The sequence below is a fragment of the Rhodnius prolixus genome, unplaced genomic scaffold, assembly GCF_049639745.1.
Source record: "Rhodnius prolixus isolate KJV_2025 unplaced genomic scaffold, Rpr scaffold_1, whole genome shotgun sequence".
Taxonomy (NCBI): domain Eukaryota; kingdom Metazoa; phylum Arthropoda; class Insecta; order Hemiptera; family Reduviidae; genus Rhodnius; species Rhodnius prolixus.
This window is the reverse complement of record NW_027411581.1, coordinates 20,853,249-20,876,411: the sequence shown is the minus strand read 5'-3', so window position 1 is coordinate 20,876,411 and position 23,163 is coordinate 20,853,249. Positions and strand designations below refer to the sequence as shown.

The 23,163-nt window shown below is 34.8% G+C and overlaps 1 protein-coding gene across 11 annotated transcripts in view; it reads left to right on the top strand.

Moving 5' to 3' along the window:
• Nucleotides 1-23,163, top strand: part of cno (adherens junction formation factor afadin) — a 382,542-nt gene that overhangs the window by 47,707 nt on the left and 311,672 nt on the right. For all 11 annotated transcript variants that reach the window (XM_074115014.1, XM_074115007.1, XM_074115023.1 and 8 more), the window contains exon 2: nt 13,574-13,702. In XM_074115014.1, coding sequence (XP_073971115.1) covers nt 13,583-13,702 — 120 coding nt within the window. In that variant the 5' untranslated portion in view covers nt 13,574-13,582. The remainder of the gene's footprint in view (nt 1-13,573; nt 13,703-23,163) is intronic.

Here is a 23,163-nt window from a genome sequence, read left to right as displayed (position 1 = left end):
CTTTTTGTATTCAGTTCACATGTTCACATTACTGTGGTGCGTTTAACACATTTTACATTATTTGGTACGAACATTTGGATTTGATTTGAATTGTTGAAGTCTTACGATATGCAGGCGCTCATTGTTTTGCTCGTACAAGCAGAATACGGGTTCCATTTGTTGTCCAGGTTCAGCAGGGAGTATCATTATGACATTCAATTCAGACACAGCAACTGGTTTTCTTGCTAAAGGAAAGCTCAAATCCACAGTGTCCATTATCATCTGGGTATAACGCTAAATAATAAATTCAATTCCAGTGCTCACATTGGAGAACATCCGAAAAACTGAATTGCATGTGTTGAATGATAAAACCACTGACCGAGTAGAACAGAACTCAGCCATAACCTGTGGATTGATTCTGAGAGCAAAAGCATCTCTGGCAATAAAAGCCTCTAAGTAAGCTTTGCATTGCTGATGTATTCTGGCAAAACCCTGTTTGCAGAGGCGAATGTTCGCGATGTTATCACGTCAGTGGAATTAGTTATTAATATAAAAAAAATCTCGGCGTATTTATATCTACTTAAATTGGAATCAACGAAAAATACATTTAGGAAAGAATTAAAAAGTTAAGAATCCAATTAAAAATGGATTTTATTTTGGAGATGTGTACTACCTCAAATGAGACATAAAATTTTAGTAGAATAGAATAGTTAGTTGGTAGAAACGAACCCTAAACAAGGAGTTGGTTAATAAGTTTTTAGATTAAAAAAGTGCACTAAACCTAAACTTAACGTCAAATACTTCAGATAACTTTACAAATAAAAATAACAACTTAAGGAAAACTACAGGTTTAATTAACGAAATAACAAACCTTGATCAACTCATAAAATTATTACAAATAGAATGAATGATATAATTGAGTTACCAATAAAACATTTACCAATATAAAAATGAAGTATCTCCTTAACAATAACTTATAATTTTCATTAATTTTGTATAGAATTTATTAGGTATCACAGACCCTTATATTGGCCAATTTCGTTTACAAAGTATCTGTTCAGTAAAGAATAGCCTACCATAAAGAGTAGGTCCACATATTAAATTGAAATAGCATTCTAACGGACTGCCTAGCCAACCCCTCTCCCAAAAGTGCCCTTAATCGACTTATTCCAGAAAAATGTTTCCTATAAAAGTTATAGAGCTACGTGTGAGCTATAATTATACCAAGTTTAAAGAAAATCCAAGAAGCGGTTTTTTTGAAAAAGTTAAAAAAAGTGAAAAATCTATTCAGTAAAGTGGTACTTCCGGTGAACCAATTTTGACCAAAAATTTACTGTCGCTTCCGCAGGTGTAACTTGAACGAAATATCAAATTTGAACTTTCTACGATTTTCCATTCCCGAGATATAGCGGAAAAACTCAGCACAGAGCAGTAAAGTCAGTCCAAACCTATGCCATCAAGGCAAGATGGGTTAGACGGGCCAAAATTCTAAGAATTACTGGATCTCTAACCCATCCAGCCTTAGCCGTGATTTTTATATCGCAATTCTCTCTCTTCTCTTTAACAAGCCGAATGCCATCGGTTTTTGTCGGCAATTTTCGGCTCAGTTGGCAATAAAATTTCCAATTAATTATTTAACATCGAATTAGCACACTCACACGACTTTCTCTTACCACTACCTGTTTTAGTGGGGTTTTCTTGTTAACCAGAATTTTTACCGGAAGTAGTCTCTTTAAATTACACAATACATTCTAACGGAACTATTTTAGAATAAATCTAATGAGCACACTCACACGACTTTCTCTTACCACTACCTGTTTTAGCTGGGTTTTCTTGTTAACCAGAATTTATACCGGAAGTAGTCTCTTTAAATTACACAATACATTCTAATGGAACTATTTTAGGATAAATTCATTAAGCACACTCACACGACTTTCTCTTACCACTACCTATTTAGTGGGGTTTTCTTGTTAACCAGAATTTTTACCGGAAGTAGTCTCTTTAAATTACACAATACATTCTAACGGAACTATTTTAGAATAAATCTAATGAGCACACTCACACGACTTTCTCTTACCACTACCTGTTTTAGCTGGGTTTTCTTGTTAACCAGAATTTTTACCGGAAGTAGTCTCTTTAAATTACACAATACATTCTAATGGAACTATTTTAGGATAAATTCATTAAGCACACTCACACGACTTTCTCTTACCACTACCTATTTAGTGGGGTTTTCTTGTTAACCAGAATTTTTACCGGAAGTAGTCTCTTTAAATTACACAATACATTCTAACGGAACTATTTTAGAATAAATCTAATGAGCACACTCACACGACTTTCTCTTACCACTACCTGTTTTAGTTGGGTTTTTTTGTTAACCAGAATTTTTACCGGAAGTAGTCTCTTTAAATTACACAATACATTCTAATGGAACTATTTTAGGATAAATTCAATAAGCACACTCACTCGACTTTCTCTTACCACTACCTATTTAGTGGGGTTTTCTTGTTAACCAGAATTTATACCGGAAGTAGTTATTTAATTTATTGTAATGTTTATCTATCTAAATTTCTTCTTAATTAGTTTTTCGTCGTTGTTTGTACTTTTTTTTTGTACTTCTTTTTTTTTTGTTCATGGCTAAAGGTTGCACTTGTTAATAACGTTGCGAGAAGGTTGTTGAAGTATGTGAGAAATGTTATTTTCGGTAGGGAAGTGATTATACTAAAACTGGTGAAGTGGCTCAACCGAATTTTCATTGGGAAGAATGACTAAGTGGTTTCCCATGGGGTGGCTGCTCTAGCGTGTCTGGGCACCTGACCCCCTTCTTTGCCATTGTTGCTCGGCTAGCCTCTTATCGTCCGCAGGCACCCTCCTGCCTTGCTTACAAATCAGTAACTCCCTTTCCCACTTCATTGCCATACAACCTGTTCAGAATTTTAAATCATTATACAACAAGACGAAGAAGAAAAAAAATTCACTCCTTAATTCTTGAACTGGGTTTAGTTTGTGACTGAGTGCGTTTAGTGATTGGGACACATTCTGGTTTATTACGAAATATTTTGGCCATTAACTTTTAATTGGACATATTTTTTAAGAAAGTAGTTTATTAATTTTTAATCAATAGTTACCGAAAAAAGTTTTTGGATAATTTTAAGCGAAAATTGTGAGGTTTGTCACCATTATTTTAATTACATTACAAAGCCAGCAAGCAAGTCTTAGATATGGGATTCGATTCGTGAGTTAGGACTTGGATTTTAAAAAGTAAATAAAAGGGTAAATTTTCACGCATGATTGGTATTTTCCCATTAAGATATCGGCAAGTCCTTAACTGTCTTCTATAGGTTATGGTCTCTGAGGAGTCACTAAGCCAATCCTGGCCGGCACGTGATCTGATTGGTAGCTGGACGTAAAGCCCGCCTGAAATAATTCAGCTGCTATTTAACTTCATTTTCAATTTAGTATATTTCTGCTTTTTTTTCTTTTTTACTTTTAAGTTTTACAACTAAAAATTTATGCCGTTTGATTTGATACAGTGGCCCGCGTTACTTTTCTTTTTAGAATAGAATTTAATTGTTTCTAGAATCGATTACTATAGAGTTGATTTTGATTAATAAATAACCTTAATTATTAATAATCTAGTTCAGCGTTTCCCAACTTGGGTGGTACACGAAAAATAATCAATAATGGCGGATATAAAAAATAATGAAAAATTAAATCATAAAAATATCATAGAAACGTTTTTTTCCTACAATTCATAAAAAATATTTTAATTAATAATATTATATATTATAATTGGTATGTACAATAATAAGGTTAGTCTGCTATACGATAAAGATAATATACGATAAAATATAATAGCGCATTTAACAGGATTAAAATTGTCTTTCATGGAGTATTTTCCAAAACCCGAAAACAGAAATTATAATTGAATCTTAAACCCCCTTCTGTAATTAGAATTGCTCATTAGAATGTAAATCTAATATTTCTATAATAAAACAGGGAATATTTGCACTTAACTGATTTAAATAAAGTAAATCAAAGTAGGTTTTGGAATTCTCAAAATTTATTACAAAATGTTGGTCAACAATATTTAGATAAATTCATTTCTTTTCATGTTATAAGAATTCTTTCTGAACTAAGATCTATTCTAAGGCCTTTATGTTATTAAATTTAAAATCAATAATGCAATTTATACAATCAAACCCAAAGATCTTTGTTAAAAGTGTAATAAGAAGGAGCCGGAAACCGTAATTGTTTATCAGCTGTCCAGTCTATGGAAGTTTTAGAATCCCACTCCATATAAACAAATATAATAATCCTAAAGAAGAATTTTGTAAATTGATAAATAATTTTGAAGAGAACAACATGTACGCAATTTTTAACTAAGATCTTACACTTTACAAATTTTATAAAGTGAACATGAACTTAAACCTCTTTGTAGCAGATACATTGTATCTATATACGAATAAAGATGATAATAATAAAATAACACACTCGGAATAACAAATTTCATGAAATATAATCATTTTTACAACATTTTTTAGTGGCTAAATTTAGCATGATGTACTACCAAGTGGTAGAAGAGAATAGAATAGATTAAATTAGGGCGGCCTCAAGGCCTACGCCACTGCAACCCCTTTGGGTCTATTGTGGCTCCCCGACTTTTGAGCTCGCCCTCCAGACCCGTCCGTTTAATCAGACTCTTAATTCTAGAGAGTGACTACTGGGTAAAGTTCTCGGGCCTTGGTTTTTCATTCCTGTGAAGGAACATCCTTAGCCAGACTAGCCCTTCGCACTGACCCCAACACGTGCAGTGCCGTTTCCTCCTCTTCCTGACAGAACCTACAAAGAAGGCTATCATCTGCCAGGCCCATACGATGCATATGTTTCCTGAGTCTGCAGTAGCCAGTTAATAGGCCTACAATTATCCTTATAGCCCCACGCGGCCTTGACGGATTAATTCTGCGGTCAGCCTCGGCGAATAGCCTCTAATGAACTCCTTCGCTCTGTCCCAGTGGTGGCAAGCCAGAAACGGTTAGGAAACGCTGATCTGGTTTACAGAAGTTATTAAACCTACAAAAAATACAAAACAAATAAAAAAGCATACAAAATATAAAGAAATATCTCAAAATTATAAAATAAAACGTAATTTGATACTTATTAATCAAAATTAGTAATCAAACAAATGTCAAAATTAATTACGTCTTTTATTAAATATATACAATAAATTAATGGGCATCTTGCAGTCTGTAATTATAATTTTTTATTTTATTTTTTATAAGTATATTTATTATTATTGTTCTTTTATTCCCATACTGGATTTTGTTGTTGGCGGAAGAATCATTTCTGTGATTGGAGAGTCATCTAAAGCTCAGAACAAGAATAAAAGCTGTTCTGACACTCTATTAATTTAGTAGAATAAAGAAATATGATAGAGAATTTTTATAAAACTGATTTTGGTTAAAGAAAAAAAGATGGCAAATAATTGAAGAAAGGGTGTATTAAAAAGAAAATAAAAAAAGTGGTTTTCTGTCTGACCGATTTTATTACAGCTCCTCTTGTTGAGTTTCATTTGTAATAAATTTTTATTTGTAATAAATTTCTGATGTAATAAAATTTGCTCGTTACGGAAGTTAAGGATATTAAAATCGATATCTAAATATTTGCTTTGTTGGACATATTTAAAATTAATTTAGAAAAACAAAAATTAAAGATACATCTTGTTCAGCATAAAATTTCCTTTGAATATTATTCACTTCCGGTTTGCTTGTTGTCTTTACGAATATTGTGTTGTTGACATAGAAATTCACGTAGAGACAGAGAGCTTGAAATATTAAATTAATTATCTTAAATGAAAACAGAATACGCTGAATAGGTTTTTGTAAAGGAAGTTGAAGCTGTAAAAAGATTTGTGTTGAAGAGGAGTAGAATTGTAACTAAGTAGAAAAGGAAGTCGCACATAAAGATGACGACAGGATGTGAAGTACCTGGGATCTTTTGATCTACTCTTTTGCTAACTCCTCCTTGTGGCAGTCTGTATTAATTTTTTTTAGATAATGCTCAGTTTTATTTTAAATTGTATATTTCTAGTGTGAAACAGAAGTGGATTTTTTGTTTTTTGTTGCCATGTTCGTAGAAAAATTTTTGTTTGATCCATTTTTTTGCACTTCCGCTCTACTGACCTCTTCTTTCAATTTGGAATTTTACCTTTAATATTTAATTTCTACTGACAGGACACTTGTGATGAGGCGCTCATTACACTTTTTTTTTTTTTTTTTTTTTTTTTTTTTTTTTTTTTAATTTATTTATTTTCACAACTGCAGAATAATTCTGCATCAAGTGAAGCTGATACAACATGATAATGGAATAGATACATGAATACATGAGGGGAGAATTCACCCATTGGTGAAACTCCCAAAGTGGTACAGTTCACTATTGTACATTGGCTCTTACTTCATTTAGAAGATCGCGTGGCCACCTGCGCTTCAACCGTCTGGGAGGATTTCCTGGTAGAGTGGTAAGTTGAGCTACTAGAGGATTAGGATGTGAGGTGATTGATGTGTGGAATTTAAAGTAACGGGATCTTACAGCTTCAGAAACATAGGGAACAAGGAAATCTCGGTGCAAGGTATGATTGGAAACAAAGTAAGGAGCATTAGCGATTCTACGGAGAGTTTTTGACTGGAAGGATTGGATTCTGTAGATATTGGAAGCTTTGGCTGAGCCCCAAAGTTCCATTCCGTAAGTCCAGGCAGGTTTTAGTATCATAGTATAGATAAGTCGTTTATTCTGTAGAGAGAGTTTAGATCGCTTGTCAAGAAGTCTAGAGAGAAGTTTGTATCGTCTGTTCAGATCTTTCCGTTTGAGTCTAGTATGTGGATTCCAGGTTAGGCGTTTGTCCATGAAGAGTCCTAGATACTTAACACAATCTGTTGTGGGAAGAGGAGTGAGGTTTAGGTAAACGGGTGGAAGGATAGTTCGCCTTAGGGAGAATGTAATGTAATTACATTTATTTTCATTAATTTTAATTCTCCATTTCTTTAGCCAAGGCTCAAGAGATTCTATATGGGATTGGAGGAAGCGGTAGGCAAGGACCGGGTCTTTATGAGGAGAGAGGATGGCCGTATCATCGGCATAAGTAAAAAGGAAGGTACGAGGATTGGTAGGAATATCAGCAGTGTATATGGTGTAGAGTACAGGCCCAAGGACACTTCCCTGGGGAACACCTGCTCGAACTGGGTAACAAGGAGAGTAGGAATTTCCACAGACGACACTAAATAAGCGTCCAGTAAGGTAAGATTGAAGGATGAGAAAATATGTAGTTGGTAGGATGCTCTTGAGTTTGGCAAGCAATCCCCGGTGCCAGACGCGATCGAAAGCTTGAGCAACGTCGAGAAAAACTCCCGGACAATACTGTCCATTCTCAAGAGAGGTTGAGATTACATCCACAACACGATGACATTGTTGGACTGTAGAGTGATGAGCGCGGAAACCAAATTGATGGGACGGAAGTATTTCCTGTGATTCTAGGAGAGGATAAATTCGTTTTAGGAGCAGTTTCTCAAGGAGTTTTCCTAAGATTGGAAGAAGGCTTATAGGACGATAGGACGAAACGCTGTTTACTGGCTTTTTAGGTTTAGGAATCATTATTATTTTGGAGAATTTCCATTGAGTCGGGAAAAATGTGGTTCTAAGTACTGAATTGTATAGGTAGGTAAGGAAAACGATAGCACGTTTTGGCATTTGCCGGAGGACTTGGGCGGTGATAAGATCGTGACCAGGGGATTTTTTCCTAGGAAGATTCTGGATAGCATACTTAACATCAGAAGGAGAGAAAGCTTTGGGAGGAAGTTCGAGAGGTAACGGTCTATTAAGTTCATCTACAATTTTGCTGGTATGTTCGGAGTCGAATATGTTAGTGTGGGGTGTAAAAGTGGTATGTAAGTGTTGAGAGAATAGATCAGCTTTGTCGCGGTCAGTCTTGGTCCAAGAACCATCCTCACGTCTAATTGGAGGTGAAGTGAACTTATACTTAAGTAAGCGTCGTGTAGTGTTCCATAGTGAGTTGTCTGTAGTGTTTAACGCTGCAGTGAATTTTTCGTGCTGCTCATTTTTGTACTTACTCAACTCCTTCTTAACAAGCTCATTACATTTGAATTACATAGCTCATTACACTTGAATGCCATTTTTATGGAAACCTTAACCATCTATCTCTTTAAGAAGAACTTAGAGCATTTTACTTTTACATTTTTTATTTTATTTTAAAGTTAAACCTTTAAAACCTTCCTTTTCTTTTAATCTTTTATAGAAATTTGCGACTGCAACGGTTGTTGCAACAAGCAAATGTGATGTAATATGGTGTCTTGATTGAAGATTGGAGAAGGCACCCAGTGGCGACTCTCCATTAACGTGATCAGATCACTATACTGCTATGAGGAGAGTAGTTCGCGGGGCCATCTTCTCTTCATCCTCCTTGGAGGATTACCTGGTAATGTGAAAGAAGATAATTGTTCAATTAAAGGATTAGGATGAGCTGTTGTGAAGGAGTGAAATTTTAAGAAACGAGTTTTAGTATGGTCGTTGATGAAAGGGATTTTGAAATCATTATTAATGGTGAGGTTAGAAATGTAGAATGGAGCGTTTCGAAGTATTTTTGACTGTAATCTCTGGAGGCGTAGTGAGTTGGAACGCTAAGTCTATCCCCATACTTCGATCCTGTATGACCAAATAGTTCGCAGTAACAATAGGTATAAGAGTCTTTTGTTTTGTAGGTTGAGTTTAGATCGTTTGTCAAGTAGTCTGGCGAGAAGTTTGTAGCGTTGGTTAGTTTCTTGTCTTTTCAGTCTAGTATGGGGATTCCATTGTCAACCGTTTGTCCTAGGTACAGTCCAAGGTAGCGTACTTTGTCCACAGTTGGTATAAGAATTTGGTTCAAAAACCTTCCTAAAATTATTTTATATAAAGTAAAAGTAATCGCCTATTTTTCCAGGCGGGGCTTGACGTCCAACTACCAATTAGATGTCGTGAATGTGAGGCGGAAGCTCATACTTTTTCTATAAACAATTTTTTTCTAACAAATAAAAAGTAGTCATACGCGGGATTTGAACTGGTAATCTCCCACTTATAAAGCCACACTCTTGACCATTAGACCAACACTTGCCCCTTTATTTTTTGTATAAATAAACATCTTTTAGTTATATGGTTTAGTTACTATATAGAGTTTAATAAATTTTTACCTAATTTTAATTTTTACCTAATACCTAATTTTTGCGCAGAAATATGAGCGTGAAAATTTGTATAGAATGTTTTTGTAACATAAAAATTTGCGCAATAATAGGAGCCAATAAAAAAAAAGAAAAAGAAAGGGAAATGGTGGTTTGGTGGTACTGAGCGTGGTCTTCAAAGCTGCGAAACTTTAAAATGAATTTTCATATATTTATAAAGGGTCCGAGTAATGAACGTGATCGCTGCATGTTGTCGACCAATTTCCTGTTAGGGTGTAATATTAATTGTTTACACAATTTGACCACCTCTTGTTTCTGGTTATCTTTGATTAACCATCGAGATTGATTAGCTGTACCTCATGAATGATAAGCCGTCCTTAGAATTTACTTTTTTTGTGATCGTGCTTTATCATTTTTATTTGTTTTTTTTTTTTTTTACAATTTTTTTTTTCCTCAAATCTAAAGTTTACCTTTGTATGGAAAACCCCAAATGAAATGCTGCTGGGTGATTAATATCTGCTTTATCATTTCCGCCTAAAGCAACTGTTTCACCATTTTACCCGACAGTGGGCTTAAATTTAGCTCTTTAAATTCTAGTTTAGTTTTTCATTGAGTAAAGTGAGAAGTTAGATATCGAAGGATCTATTTTTTTATTTATTTTAAAGTTTCTGAACCCTGAAAATTAAGAAAAACATTTAGTAAATGTTCTGAATACTTTATTATTACAGTACATACAACCTCGATTAACCGGGCTGACTTCCGGCTATACCCACCCCGGAAAACTGAAATCCCGGTTAAACCGAATACACAGCATTACATAGTAATACATTACTGTTTCGTCCCAGAGATCAACTCCTATCTTAGGCGGCAATCCTTTTCTTTATTTTTTACATACATATTTTTTTTTTAAATTTTTTCTTTTTTGAAATTTTTTACATTTTTTTGCCGTTCAACTTTTTGAAAAATACTTTTCAAGTGTTGTTTGCTTTTTTTTAATCAAACGACCACTCTCTGATGAGTGTGCGCAATTTAAAAAGCACAACTTTGTCACTGGTTGGAATGTCCTTATCGTGAAAAAATTCAATCAATTCAGCAACTGAATTCGATGCTGCAAACAGGGATATTCCTGGGTGATCATTCTCTTCTTCGTCGATTTCATTTCCTTCTTCCGGTTCGTCTTCTCCGATGTTCTGGTAAATTCAAAGAAATTCAGTACTAATTGCACCATATTTTGGGTTTTTACATAAGTACATAATGGCCCTTTAAGAAAATCAGGTATAAATGAGTTGCTGCCTACAATTATGTTACATCGGAAGACGAAAAAAATTTCCTGTCGCCACCGAAAATTAACTTTTGTTTCGGCGCCGATCCAGGGGTTCTTAGTATGATGACTCAACATGATCCCGGTTGACCGAGGGCCGTTTAATCCAGGTTGTACTGTATTTAAAGTAAGATATAACAATATTTTAAGTTCATTGGTGCGCAGAACTTTTTTTCAGTGCTCTGGGATTGTGTTCTCTCGCTACAGGCAACACTGTGCATTACAGATAATGACTGTAAGAAAACCCCTAAGGGCTCTAACCCAGAATCTCCGGAAGTGGGATTACAATGAGCATCAGCTTTCCCATTATTAATCATCATTCAACAAAATTTTCTTTATTCGGTTATCGGTCATTTTTTTAGCTTACAAAGATAAATGACGTATCCGTTTCCGATATCGACAGTGGATACAAATTTTTTTCAAAGATATTACACAAAAATTAGGATACTGAAGTAACCAAAAATAATTGGTATCTTTAAAGTATTTTTATTTTATTTTTTAAAGTAATTTTATTGTTAATTATATTACTTGAATATAATTAGACTGTAATCTTTTGAAGATTTTTCGCACAATTAAGTAATACCGTTGGCCTTCTTCAGGTCAAACACTTGTATTGAAATCGCACTCTGCTCGCAGCAGCGGCACGCCATTAATGTTAATAAATATTTCTCGATTACTCATCTTGTTCATTGACCTGCTTACTAATAGCTTACTGATGTGTATATTTTATTATTAACTTTTTAAAAGTTAATATTTAATCTCTGAAGAGTAACTTCTTTACTCCAAAATTCTGTTATTAAAAATATTATATGCTGTAAAACACCAAAAGGTTTTACGACGATGATATGAAATAAACAAAATATAATCTGGCCGAAGAAATCCCTTTAAAAGAAGCCCTTTAAAAATAAGTTCATAGCCTACTTTGCCAAGAACTACTTTACGTATTAGTTTGTAAAAAAATTTAGAAAACATGGTTTTTAAATAAATTAGCAACACTTTTTTTTGAGAGAGAGTAATACATGAAAATCTTTTAATAAATAATAAAGAAAAAATCCCATTATTTGCCCTACAGTATTTCTACAAAACGAAATTACTAACAAAGTACGAGCTGGAGTTAAATAATTAAGTTTACTGTAATGTGCCAGTTCCTTTGGAAGTTTAGGTTATATGAGGTTAGTTTTCTATCTAAAGTTGTAGGAACTATTCTATATGCCGAGCTTTACGTCCAACTACCAATAAGATTTCTTGGTTGGAGCCGTACATGCTTTACCATAAATTCTTTTTATTAGCTTATAAATTAAATTCAAGTCCTAGAACTGGAATTGAATCTATTACCACAATAATCTAATCAGCTTCTGTTGTTTGTAGGTTATCTAAGAATTTGTGTACTCTCTTGTCTAAAGAGTGTACTTACAGTTATCTGTGTTTTTTGGTCGATTACCTAGGAACCGTGGTGTTCTCAAGGCAATAATTCGTGATACTTTGTTTTTTGAAATTCCTGAAACTAGATACTAACTATGGGATAAAGCTCTCACTCAGTTTAGTAAGCCTAAATAATTAATTTTTGTGTTTTTATGTGTAGAGTCTGGTGCCAAGGTGTTAACCTTGGACATTTTGGCGTGTCATCTACTTTCTCTATTGACTTTACACCTGGTTAGGTGAATTCTATGGAGAATATCAATTTTGGCCAGCGCCATGTTCACGTTTATATCTGATTTCCATTAATGTAACCAAACTAAGTTATGTTCATTAGTTGGACTAATGAGCTTTGTATGTTACCTATTACTTTGGACTGTAGGTGATACCTTGAAAGAAGAACTGCATCGTCCGCGTAAGTTGCAAGTATAGTGGTATAAAAGGGTTGGCTGAAAAGTAATGCACACATGCTAGGAGAGGGAGAAAGAAAAGAGTTATCAAGTTCGGACAGAAAGTATATTAAAGTACAATTCTTAAGCTTCACAATTATGTGTTACTTTTCAATGTAGTCACCATTAACGCTAATACATTTCTCCTAACGTGAAACAAGTTTTTCCATTCCGTCACTGAAGAATTCTTTTGACTTTTCTTGAATCCAGGAATTGACAACTGCCTTCACCTCATCGTCTGAGGAGTAGTGATTACTCTTGAGGTCTCTCTTGAGTAGAGGAAACAAAGAAGATCCGGGGAATAAGGTGGGTGTGGAATTGGTTGAAACTTCAGTTTTTCCAGAGCCTTTGCAGATTCGCGCGAGGTGTGAGGACGAGCGTTGTCATGTTGCAAGATTATTGGTGCCAAGCTGCCTCTAACACTACAATCTCAACGTCGGAGGTTTTTTAGAGTCTGTCCGAACAAAAAAAATTTACAGTTGCCCCTGGTTCCAGAAAATCGGTCACATAAACTTGGTGAGCATCCCAAAACACAGTCAGAAGAATTTTTTTTGCAAACGGTTGTGTTTTGAACTTTTTCGGCCGAGTAGAAGACGCATGTCAATATTCAGTGATCTGCCTTTTCTCTTCTGGGTGTCGTAATGATGGACCCATGATTCGTCCCCTGTCACAATATTCAAAAGAAAGTCGATAAAAGCACGCTGTTTATCTCGCAGTAACATAGCACCAGTACACGTGTCCATACTTCGGAGTTCAAACTGCACATACGTAATAAGAGGAAATGTGACTTCCAAATGCCACCTGCGCGCTTTTTGAAGCTCTTCGTTCACGCTCTGCAAGCATGTGTGCATTACTTTTCAGCCAACCCTCGTATGCGTGGGTATGTTGTGTGTGGAAATATAGATTGGACTTAGAACTAAACTTTAAGAACTAAGTAACTCTAAAGAAAGTATCTGTAGCCATTTTTTGTCTGAATTGAAATTAACCTGGTTGTTTTAATTAAAAAAGATTTAAAATTTAAAAAAAAAAATAAAACAGTTCTGCAACATAAAAGTTCATTGAAGCGTTTAAAGGAATACACTTTTTTTTTCTAAATGATTTGCTTTTTGCCCCTCATTGTGCTTACATGTTACTTAATTAAGAAAATTAAATTGAATATCTGACTTAGCACTTTTGTCCTCTAGGTACGGAAGATGAATCAGGAAATGGCCATGGTCGTCCGGCGGACGGAGGAACGGGAAGCACTGAGGAGTGTGATCGCTCAGTGGAATGCAAATCGACTGGATCTCTTCGAGCTTTCCGAACCAAATCAGGTATTTTCAATTAAAAAAATATTAATAAATGCATTCAGCTTAATAATTCTGCTTACCTTAAATAGCGAAAAGTACCACTTGCAATTTCACTAAGGGTGGATAAATGTAGACAAATATTAAGTCGCCTTGTTCTTCTCACCACAAATGCATTCCACCCTCACAATACTTGGGAGTATAAAGTACTTTGGCAGGCCTTGCGATCGATGGATTATACCGTTGAGCGACTTGGGATAACTATTAAAACTTGTCCTTAATTATCATAACTTTAACTGTCTGAGCGAAATGTTTTTCCTTTAATTAATTGTGAAGTAGCGGACAGATTGCACTTGACGCTGCAGCAGACGGCTTGTAATCATCAAGCTTGCACCCTGCATCACAACGGTTACTTCGTTTGTAACAGTTAAAATTATTACACCCCCCTTATATTGAAGAATAACACAAAGAAGGAAAAATGAAATGGAAAAATACTGTAATTGAATGAAATATAATAATTGTCATCCTATTTTTTTGAGATGTTAACTTTCAGAAGGAAATTTGTGAATTTTCCTTTTTTCTTTGCCAACAAGTTATTTTGCTTGAATTAGTAAGATGAATGGAAGATGAAAATAAACTGTATTTATGCTTTTGCATGTTTTGCTTGAATTATAAATAATTATTTATTCTTTGGACTCGAAGAAGATGACGATGAAGTAAAAGAAGCAGAAGAAATTGTTAAAACTTTTTTCTCCATCTGAAAGCTGCTTCTTCATTTTATTTTATTATTATATACATTAATTTTCCTTAATATTATTTCTCTCTAAAATGAAATAAACGTGTGGCATTTTAATTAAAAAGTCTCAATGGAAATACTCTGGTATTTATTATCGTTATATTTTAAATATGCTAGTCATTTGGCGAACTCATTATACGTTACTTTTCTCATGACTGTTCATTTTTCTATTTCTTTTGTTCAATAAAAAGCAAATGAAATGAGGTTAATACTACTTCCTTTTTTTTTTATAAGTGAAATAATTGCCAAGTCTAGCAGGTTTTCATTAATTGATGAATATTTATTCTATGTTTCAATAGTTTTGATTTTCAAGGAAGTCCTGATGTCATCTTATTGTGCAAGTTAGATGAATGAGAGCATTTTTTTTCCCCCTGACATTATGTAATGTTAAACAGCTATTTGAATCAGTCTTTATATGGAAATTCTTTATATTATTCCATTTTAGAATTCTTTATATTGAAGTTAGTGCTGTTAATTGACGGATTCGTACAAAGCATTGATTGCTTACTGACCTTTTAGTATTGGTCTTCTTTCTAGTTAGGAGAGAACCCAAACGTAACCGGTTAGTTTTCGAAAGAGACGGTCTCTTAAATAGTTCCTGAGCAGAGTTCCCTCTAATTTTTTGTGACCTGTGTGCACACTTCTTTAAGTGTGTGCAATTTTTTCCAAAATAAACAATTTTGTGCGGCAATTTAAAAAAGTGCATTTAATAAAAATAAAAAAAGACAATACAATAATAGTATTAATATTCAGCCAAATTTTGTACCTACTTAAACGCATTGACTCAACTTACAGCATACCACACATTACAACGGAACCCAATGAAAAAGCTACCCTAAAATCAAGTCAAATCATTAGATCGTGAAGACAGTATTTAGCTGATTACTGTGGTTTCCCTTTTCCATTCAAATGGAAAATAAGAAAATTTAAATACTTACAATGTAATAACGTTGTCTGCTTCTAATTTTTTAAATTAACACATTCGTCAAAACAAACAAACAAGAACGACAATTCACAATTACTTATTATTGAACAATTTTAGAATTAAGGATTTCATTTTTTATGAATGGCATTTATTTTATAACTTCTCTCTCCAGCCTTTTGGTTTTAACCAGTCTGCATAAACTTAACTTAAATTTACATTGTTTCCGTCATTCATATATGATTTTACTCTCATCAGCATATCCATATGTTCCAGCAATCGGCTTCTTTGTTTCGTTTTAATCAAAAAAATTTTGTGCGCGCAAATATTTTTCAAGTGCGCTATGTTTAAAATTTATGTGCGCGCGCACACGCGCACAGCTTAGAGGGAACACTGTTCCTTAGTCCAAAACTGTTGGTCTAGTTGTTGTGAAGTACTTTTTATTGGTTAGAAAAATGTTCACGACACCTAATTGTTCAAGTTGGACGATAAGCTTCGCCTAGAAAAAGTAGGAGATTACTTTCGTTTTTTCTATTACAAACTTATATAGAGCAAAAACATTGCATCTGCATAATTTATCTATCAAAATTCCTTTTTATGACGTTCTGAGGACAGAGGATGGGTAGTTCCCCCGCTTGGTATCTTTTTTATTTCAATTTACCAACCCATTAAATTATTAAAGATAAACTTTGTTATTATAGTTTTCTTTAATTATGTCTAGAAAATAATCTTATCTGAACTGATAACGATGAAGGTAGTGATTTATTATTGTTAATAATAGCATCAGGATTAAAGGCTGGTGATCAGAATTTTTATATTTTATATTTTTATATTAATACATTTTATATATAAAGAATAATAATCGATTTGAGATAGTTGCAGTTGTTACTTTATATACTCTCTTTACAATAAAGTTACAATAAGGTGGGCCATTATAGACTTGTTTAGTACTTATTTTCTTTTAGACATCTCTATAAGTGTGTAAAGAATATATTTTGTATAATGCAGCGGGTAATGTAAGTTGATCCGTCGCCATCTTTTTGTTAGAGAAGAAGCGCAACTCTTAGCGATATCTAGTTCACAAACTCCATCTTCAGATAACTTATCTCGAGTACTTCCTTCTTGTTCCTTCACACTGGACCACCACTTTCTTTTATTTTGTGGGTGCCACAACAATTTCTAGCTACAGTTCTTCCTTGTTCTGCTTGCAAAAAAGGTCTACTCCAAATTTTATCTTTAATTTACTACTTATAAAGTATTGTATTACTTATATTTCGTGCAAAAAGCTTTTTTGAGCAAAATAAAAATTATTAATTATTTGATAAAATCGATGTTACCAAGTAGCATTCTAAGATTTTTCCATGTATATTATCTTTTCTCTCTTTTACACACAGTATGCAGTTCCTTTAGCAATTAATTACACACCTGTAACCGAATAGTTTTTGCTTAATAATATTAATTTAGATAAGATTCCTAGATAAGATTTTCTTATACTGAGCTGAGCCTGCTTGTCTCTCGTAAATTATACGAGGTCTGTAAATTAAGTAATGAGACTGATTTTTTTATTCAAAAAGAATTACAATTCTATATTGTCACCTTCAAAATAACTTCCTTTTGAAGCCACACAGCGCTGGAGACGTTTCTTCCACTCCTCTTAGCAGTGCTCGAACTCCGATACTGGAATAGCCTTCAGCTGGTCGGGTACAGTCGTTTGAATGTTTTCGACTGTCCCAAAATGAGTTCCCTTGAGGTGATTTTTCAACTTCGGGAAGAGAAAAAAAGTCACAAGGACTCAAGTCAGGCGAATAAGGAGGCTGAGGAGCCACAGGAATGTTTTTACTGGCCAAAAACTCCAAAAAAGGAAGGTTTTTTGGAACCATTTTTGCGCAGATTTTTCTCATCCCCCAATTCATTGGTCAAAATTTGATGAATGGTGGTGTGAGTCAAATTTAACTCTTCCCCGATCATTCTGACAAGATCCCGGATTCTGTCGACATTTGAAGATGAAGGCCTTCTTCCGCTTCGTGGTTCATCTTCAATCGACTCTCTTCCTTCTGAAAATGCCTTAAACCACCGAAAAATCTGGGCTCTTGACAAAACACTATCTCTGTAGGCCTGCTGAAGTTTAGCAAGAGTTTCCGTTGCACTGTGCCCAAGTCTGAAGCAAAACAGTCGGAAACATTCAAACGGCCTGTACCCGACCAGCTGAAGGCTATTCCAGTATCGGAGTTTGAGCACTGCTATGAGGAGTGGAAGAAACGTCTCCAGCGCTGTGTGGCTTCAGAAGGAAGTTATTTTGAAGGTGACAATATAGAATTGTATTTCTTTTTGAATAAAAAAAATTAAAAAAATCAGTCTCATCACTTAATTTACAGACCTCGTACATTGAAATCTCCAGAAAGTTTACACAAGTATTCTGGATTACAAAGAATTCTAAAAAGAAAATGCTTGAAAATTTACGGCCAAATGTATTTCAGATCCTTCTTAAGCGATATAAAAAAGAATCCTTGGCTCTCACTGAAGTATTTGCAGTTCCAAGTTATGGATGTTGTCTTGTTTAATGTGTAATGAAAGGTTTGACACTGGGTGGGAGAAGCGAACCATTACGTGCAGCTATGTTTTACCTGGCCTACATCTCACCTGACTTCGCCATCTTCTTATTCTAGTTCACACTTAGCTAGTTAGTTGTCCTCATTAATCTTTTTATTTTGCCACTATCGTGGAAATCCACATCTCATTGCAATGTCAGCTGTTGTTTCTTGTTATTATTACTTCTCTTTTCCTCTTAGTTCAAACATTTCACGGCAGCTAGATCCGCCTAACAAGCTGATCATTGCTCATTACTTCCTAGTTCTTCAAGCTAGGCACCCCATTCTCTTAGTACACTTTTCGAAGTTCTCACTTTTACAGATTTTTAAATATCAGAAATATATTTCATTATTATCACATTGTAAAAACTTTGTACATTAGCTACATTAGGATATTCCCTCAGAGAAGTATGTTCGCATAAGTATGCTAAGAAGTGGGATAATTGGAGATGGCCTCATACCTAAAAAAATTATGTCTTTTAAGCTAGTTGGGAAAAGGAGGATGGGTAGGCCAGAGAAGTGATAGATCGACCATGTTGGAAGAATAAAAACTTCGGCACACAGAAAGCGGTCTTTTGCGGCGGGCAACAATCTCCGACCGAGGCGGTCAGACAGTCTAATTGTATTTCGCAATGTTACATCAACACTGTCAAACAGAACGCTGTCTACCGCCGCGAGCTAGTCTTTGTCGCGACGAAAAGCGATCTTTTACAGATTTCAACGTGACCACCTTGCCAACTTTGAACAAAAATGAGTGAAGCAATTGAAATTTTTAATATAAAATGTGCGCAAATACAGATTTTTGTTAGGTAATTCGCCCTGTCATTATAAAAATGTTTTAAAAAAACCTATCTTTGTGTGACTCCAGTTCGATACATAAACGGTGGTATTCCCCTAATTGTTCTCCCTTCTTATTGATTTCATCTTTCGTCTTTTCTTCTTTTTGCTTTGCAAAGATAATAGCAGAAGGAGTTGCTCTTTGTCCGAGCTCATACTCAATATATAAAAAATTAAAGCAAAGAACAAGAAAACGCACTACTACTTCTCAAGAAGAAAGCGACCATACTGGTTAGTTTGAGAGGCCTTAACTGCAGGAATGGAATCATCGCAAAGGTGGTCAGTGGCAATGGAGAGAGAAAATTTAGCCAGATCCATGAAGGTGGCTAACGCTCGAACTATAGTGCCGGATATAAATGTAAAGTTGCACATCATTTCAAAATGACTATTGTAACCTACCTCCAACTCTTCTCAGAATTAATCCAAATCAATTAATCTGAACCAATTATTTTGTTCTCTCTGTATTTTATTGTAATTGGTTGAGACTAGATAGAGGCTGTATACAGGAGTATCGATCGAATGTAAAGATAATATATTAATTTCTTGTTTCGAAAATCCAAAATTTGAAGTTTCTATTTAGCAAAGAGAGGAGGCAGAGCATAACGCCTAGCTAATTTTTAGGTGATTCGGTGAAAGAACTGTGGTTACGTAAAAATGTGTTTTGATTATGAACCATAATAATTTAGAACTTGCACTCTGGTTTTAAATTTGCATTGCGAAACCCTGGGACTTCTTGTCACACAATCTTCTTGCATGCCATCTATTTCCTTACCCTAATGCTTAATATCCAACAACAAGGCAATAGTCTTTGGTGTTGTTAACATTTTACATGACGAAACTTCTTGAATTTATCTACCTATCGAGTGCCTATAAATTATAAAACTGAAAACTAAGGTAGAAAATGCAATTTACACGATAAATAGCATAAGTTTGTAAACAAAATAGACAGGCTTAACCTTTTAATAAAGTTTTGAACAAATTGATTAATATTAGCGAATCACGCAATACCTTATTACCATGTATAAGACTTAAATGCTATGGAAATATTTGTTTAAACTATAGTTTTGTTTTTTTGAAAGAGGGCGGGTAAGTGACGTGTGACATGGCGCATGACGACATGAACAGTGGAGCGATCAGTGTTGCCACCACCTGTTGCCATTCTCACGCTTTTACCCCTCTCTCTCTATTTACTGTGGTAATATAATTGTTCTGTGAAGGGGTAATGATTATTTTTATTGGCCATAATCAAAATGGAAACCGTGTTTTGTTTGTATATTCTTTACTATTAAGATTTCCTGTTAACATCATGGCTACCCTAATAGTCTGGTAGTAACTGGCTACTTTAATTTCATTCAGGTTATTAGAAAATATTATATATGGTCAATGTTCGATTTAATAGTTCCCAACCTGTGAACCATTCAACCGTAATAAATTGCTAGGTTATTTATTATTTACATTCAGTCAAGAATATAAAATGGAGGAAAGGTTGTTATTATAAAGTCATATGATTTCTATATTTCTACATTTTCTTCTCATCGTTAAGGTAGGATATTTCGTTGTTTACAGTTTTCTTTTATTTTTGTGTGTGCTTTTTTTTTTTTAAAAAAAATCATTTATTTAGTTACAATCAACGCATTGCATTATAAGCAACAAGGGTAACAACAAGCAACATATCACACATATCAGAGTGGAGAAGTTACCCAGTGGTAACACTCCAACAACATTCTACTGACTCTCTTCATCAGAGAGGAGATCGCGAGGCCACTGTCTTTTAAGACGTCTAGAAGAGTTGTCTGGAAATGTTCTGGAAGATAGTTGTAGTACAAGTGGATTGTGATGTGATTGAATGTTAAAATGGAATTATCTGTATCGTGTTTCAGCGACTTGTGCGACGAAAGGAATGTTTAAGTCTGTGTGAATGGTTTGATTATAGACGTAGAAAGAAACGTCCAACTATAAAGCGAAGAATTTTAGACTGCAAGGACTGGATCCTTTGCAGATTTGAGCTTTTGGTTGAACCCCACAGTTAGATGCCAAAAGCCCAGACTGGCTTTAAATATACTTACATATATAAGTCTTTTGTTGTCCAGAGTGAGTTTTAATCTGTTGTCGAGTAGTCTTTTCAAGCGGAAGCGCCTATTTTTGGTTTTTAGAAATTAATTTCAAAACATTTAGTTTAAGATGAATCTAACGTGGTCTATTTTGTCCTAACTTCTTTTCTGCTCCACTTTTAGTATATTCTGTATAATATTACCTTATCTATCTTCCAGGGAAGATAGCAGGGCTTAGCTTATCTTGATGTAAAATTAAAAAAAAACTGGTGTGAACAATTCCCATGACTTTATCTCACTGCAAATATCTAAACTTCTGCCTTGTATTTTCAAAACATGATACTCTTTGTAAAATCCGGATATTACAATGAAGTGACACTTTTTGTGAGAATTCCACCCGTTTTCCTTCAGTATTGTACCAAAATCGAATCCACCATGAAACTTAAAGCTTCTATTAACAAAGTTAGAGAAAACCGTTGAAGACATTATTCAAAACAGCCTCAAAACAAGATTCACATTAATACAGCGAAGGCCACAATTCTGATTAAGCAAGTTTCTTTCGTATTCAGACTTCAAGCAAAGCATTAAATTTTCTTTAATAATATATAAGAGTTAGGAGCGCATATTCTACTTAAATAATACTTTAAAGAGGAACTTAGTAATTCCTTTCAAAATAAAAGTTTGAGACTTCCGCGAGCGCAATAAGTGTAGAAAGTTGTCTTTCAAAACATTTCAGTGTAGAACCCATCCAGTAAAGTGGTGCTTCTGCTTGAGGGATGTTGTTTGGAGTTGCGGTAGGGTGGTACTGAATTGGAATATTAAGTAAAGCTTTCTGTGTACTTTATTTACTTATTTTAAATATTTTGTTCACCCTCATTCGCACAAACATACTGTGTACTTACACAAGACACACACACGCATGGTGAGAGAGCAAAAGAAAGAGCGAAAGAGAAATACCATTTTCTAAAACCACTTAAATCCGATATTTCCTGGTGGACGATATTTCGATAATATGGCGTCATTGCTGAGCTTTCCTTAGCTAATAAAAAGAAAATATATTCATAACGCATAATTTAACAACATTAATATCACTAATATAACAACATTAATTTATTAATTATAAATAAATTAATAATTAATGAAATTTTTCAACTCCGCTGCTCTGTTAACTAAGAAAAAACCCCTTATCTCAGGACGCTATGACTTAATTTTCACGCAATGCGAAGATAAATGGAATAAAGATCTCAAATAATTTGTAACAAATTATTTAAAATACCTAATATCAATTTCGCTATGTTGTTTCACTACTACAGAATTAATAAATCAAATATTTCAAATGCTAAAAGCTGCCGAAACATTAACGGATATCCTTTTTAACTTAATTTAGAATTATAATAAAATTTGTTTAACGTTAAATTTACATATAAACATACATTCAGGGTGCGTTCCAAAAGTAATGCAATAATTTTTGTTTAAAGTAATTTAGTGAACAGATTTGCAGAAACACTTAAAATTCTTAAAAGTACTATCCTTGGGCCTCAACACATTTTCACCAGCGACTCTGCCATGACCAGTACGCGCCCTAGAAGGCGTCTTCGGGAACCTCTCGCAAGGTCTTCGTTACGGCTGATTGGATCTCTTCTATGGACAAAAAACGGGTTCCCTTTCAGGGCTGCCTTAATCCGAGGGAACAAAAAGAAGTCTACTGGGGCGACGTCAGGACTATAGGGGGGTGGGACAGCGTTGGCACCTGGTGTTTGGCCAGGAACTCGCGGGCTCGTAGCGCGTTATGGCAAGGCGCGTTGTCGTGATGCGAGTTGCCAGGTAGCGGAGATGTCTTTTCTCGTCCGGATGGCCCTTTTTCGGAGTCTTTCCAGCACATCCATCAAGTAGGCAGCGTTAACTGTCTGTCCTTGAGGAACAAACTCCTTATGCACCACTCCTTTACTGTCGAAAAAAGACAATGAGCATTGTTTTCACTTTTGATTTGCTCATTCTTGCCTTTTTGGGCTTAGGAGACTGGTCGGTGTGCCACTCAGAGCTTTGGCGTTTCACCAGTGATGACGTTGTCCAAATAATCAGGTTCAATTTCAATACGTTGCAAAAGTTCACTTGAAATTCCGTTCGGTTGGTTTTTCGTGACACGGTCGGCGCGCAGAGGTTTACAATAACTGACGTCCTGCCGCTTCCACAGCTTGGAGAGCACTGAGACCGGTTTCGCGGCAAAGCTTAGCGTCCCCCCGACCTACTCCAAGTGCTTTAGTCGCACTCCGACCGATAGGAGCGGCGCGGGA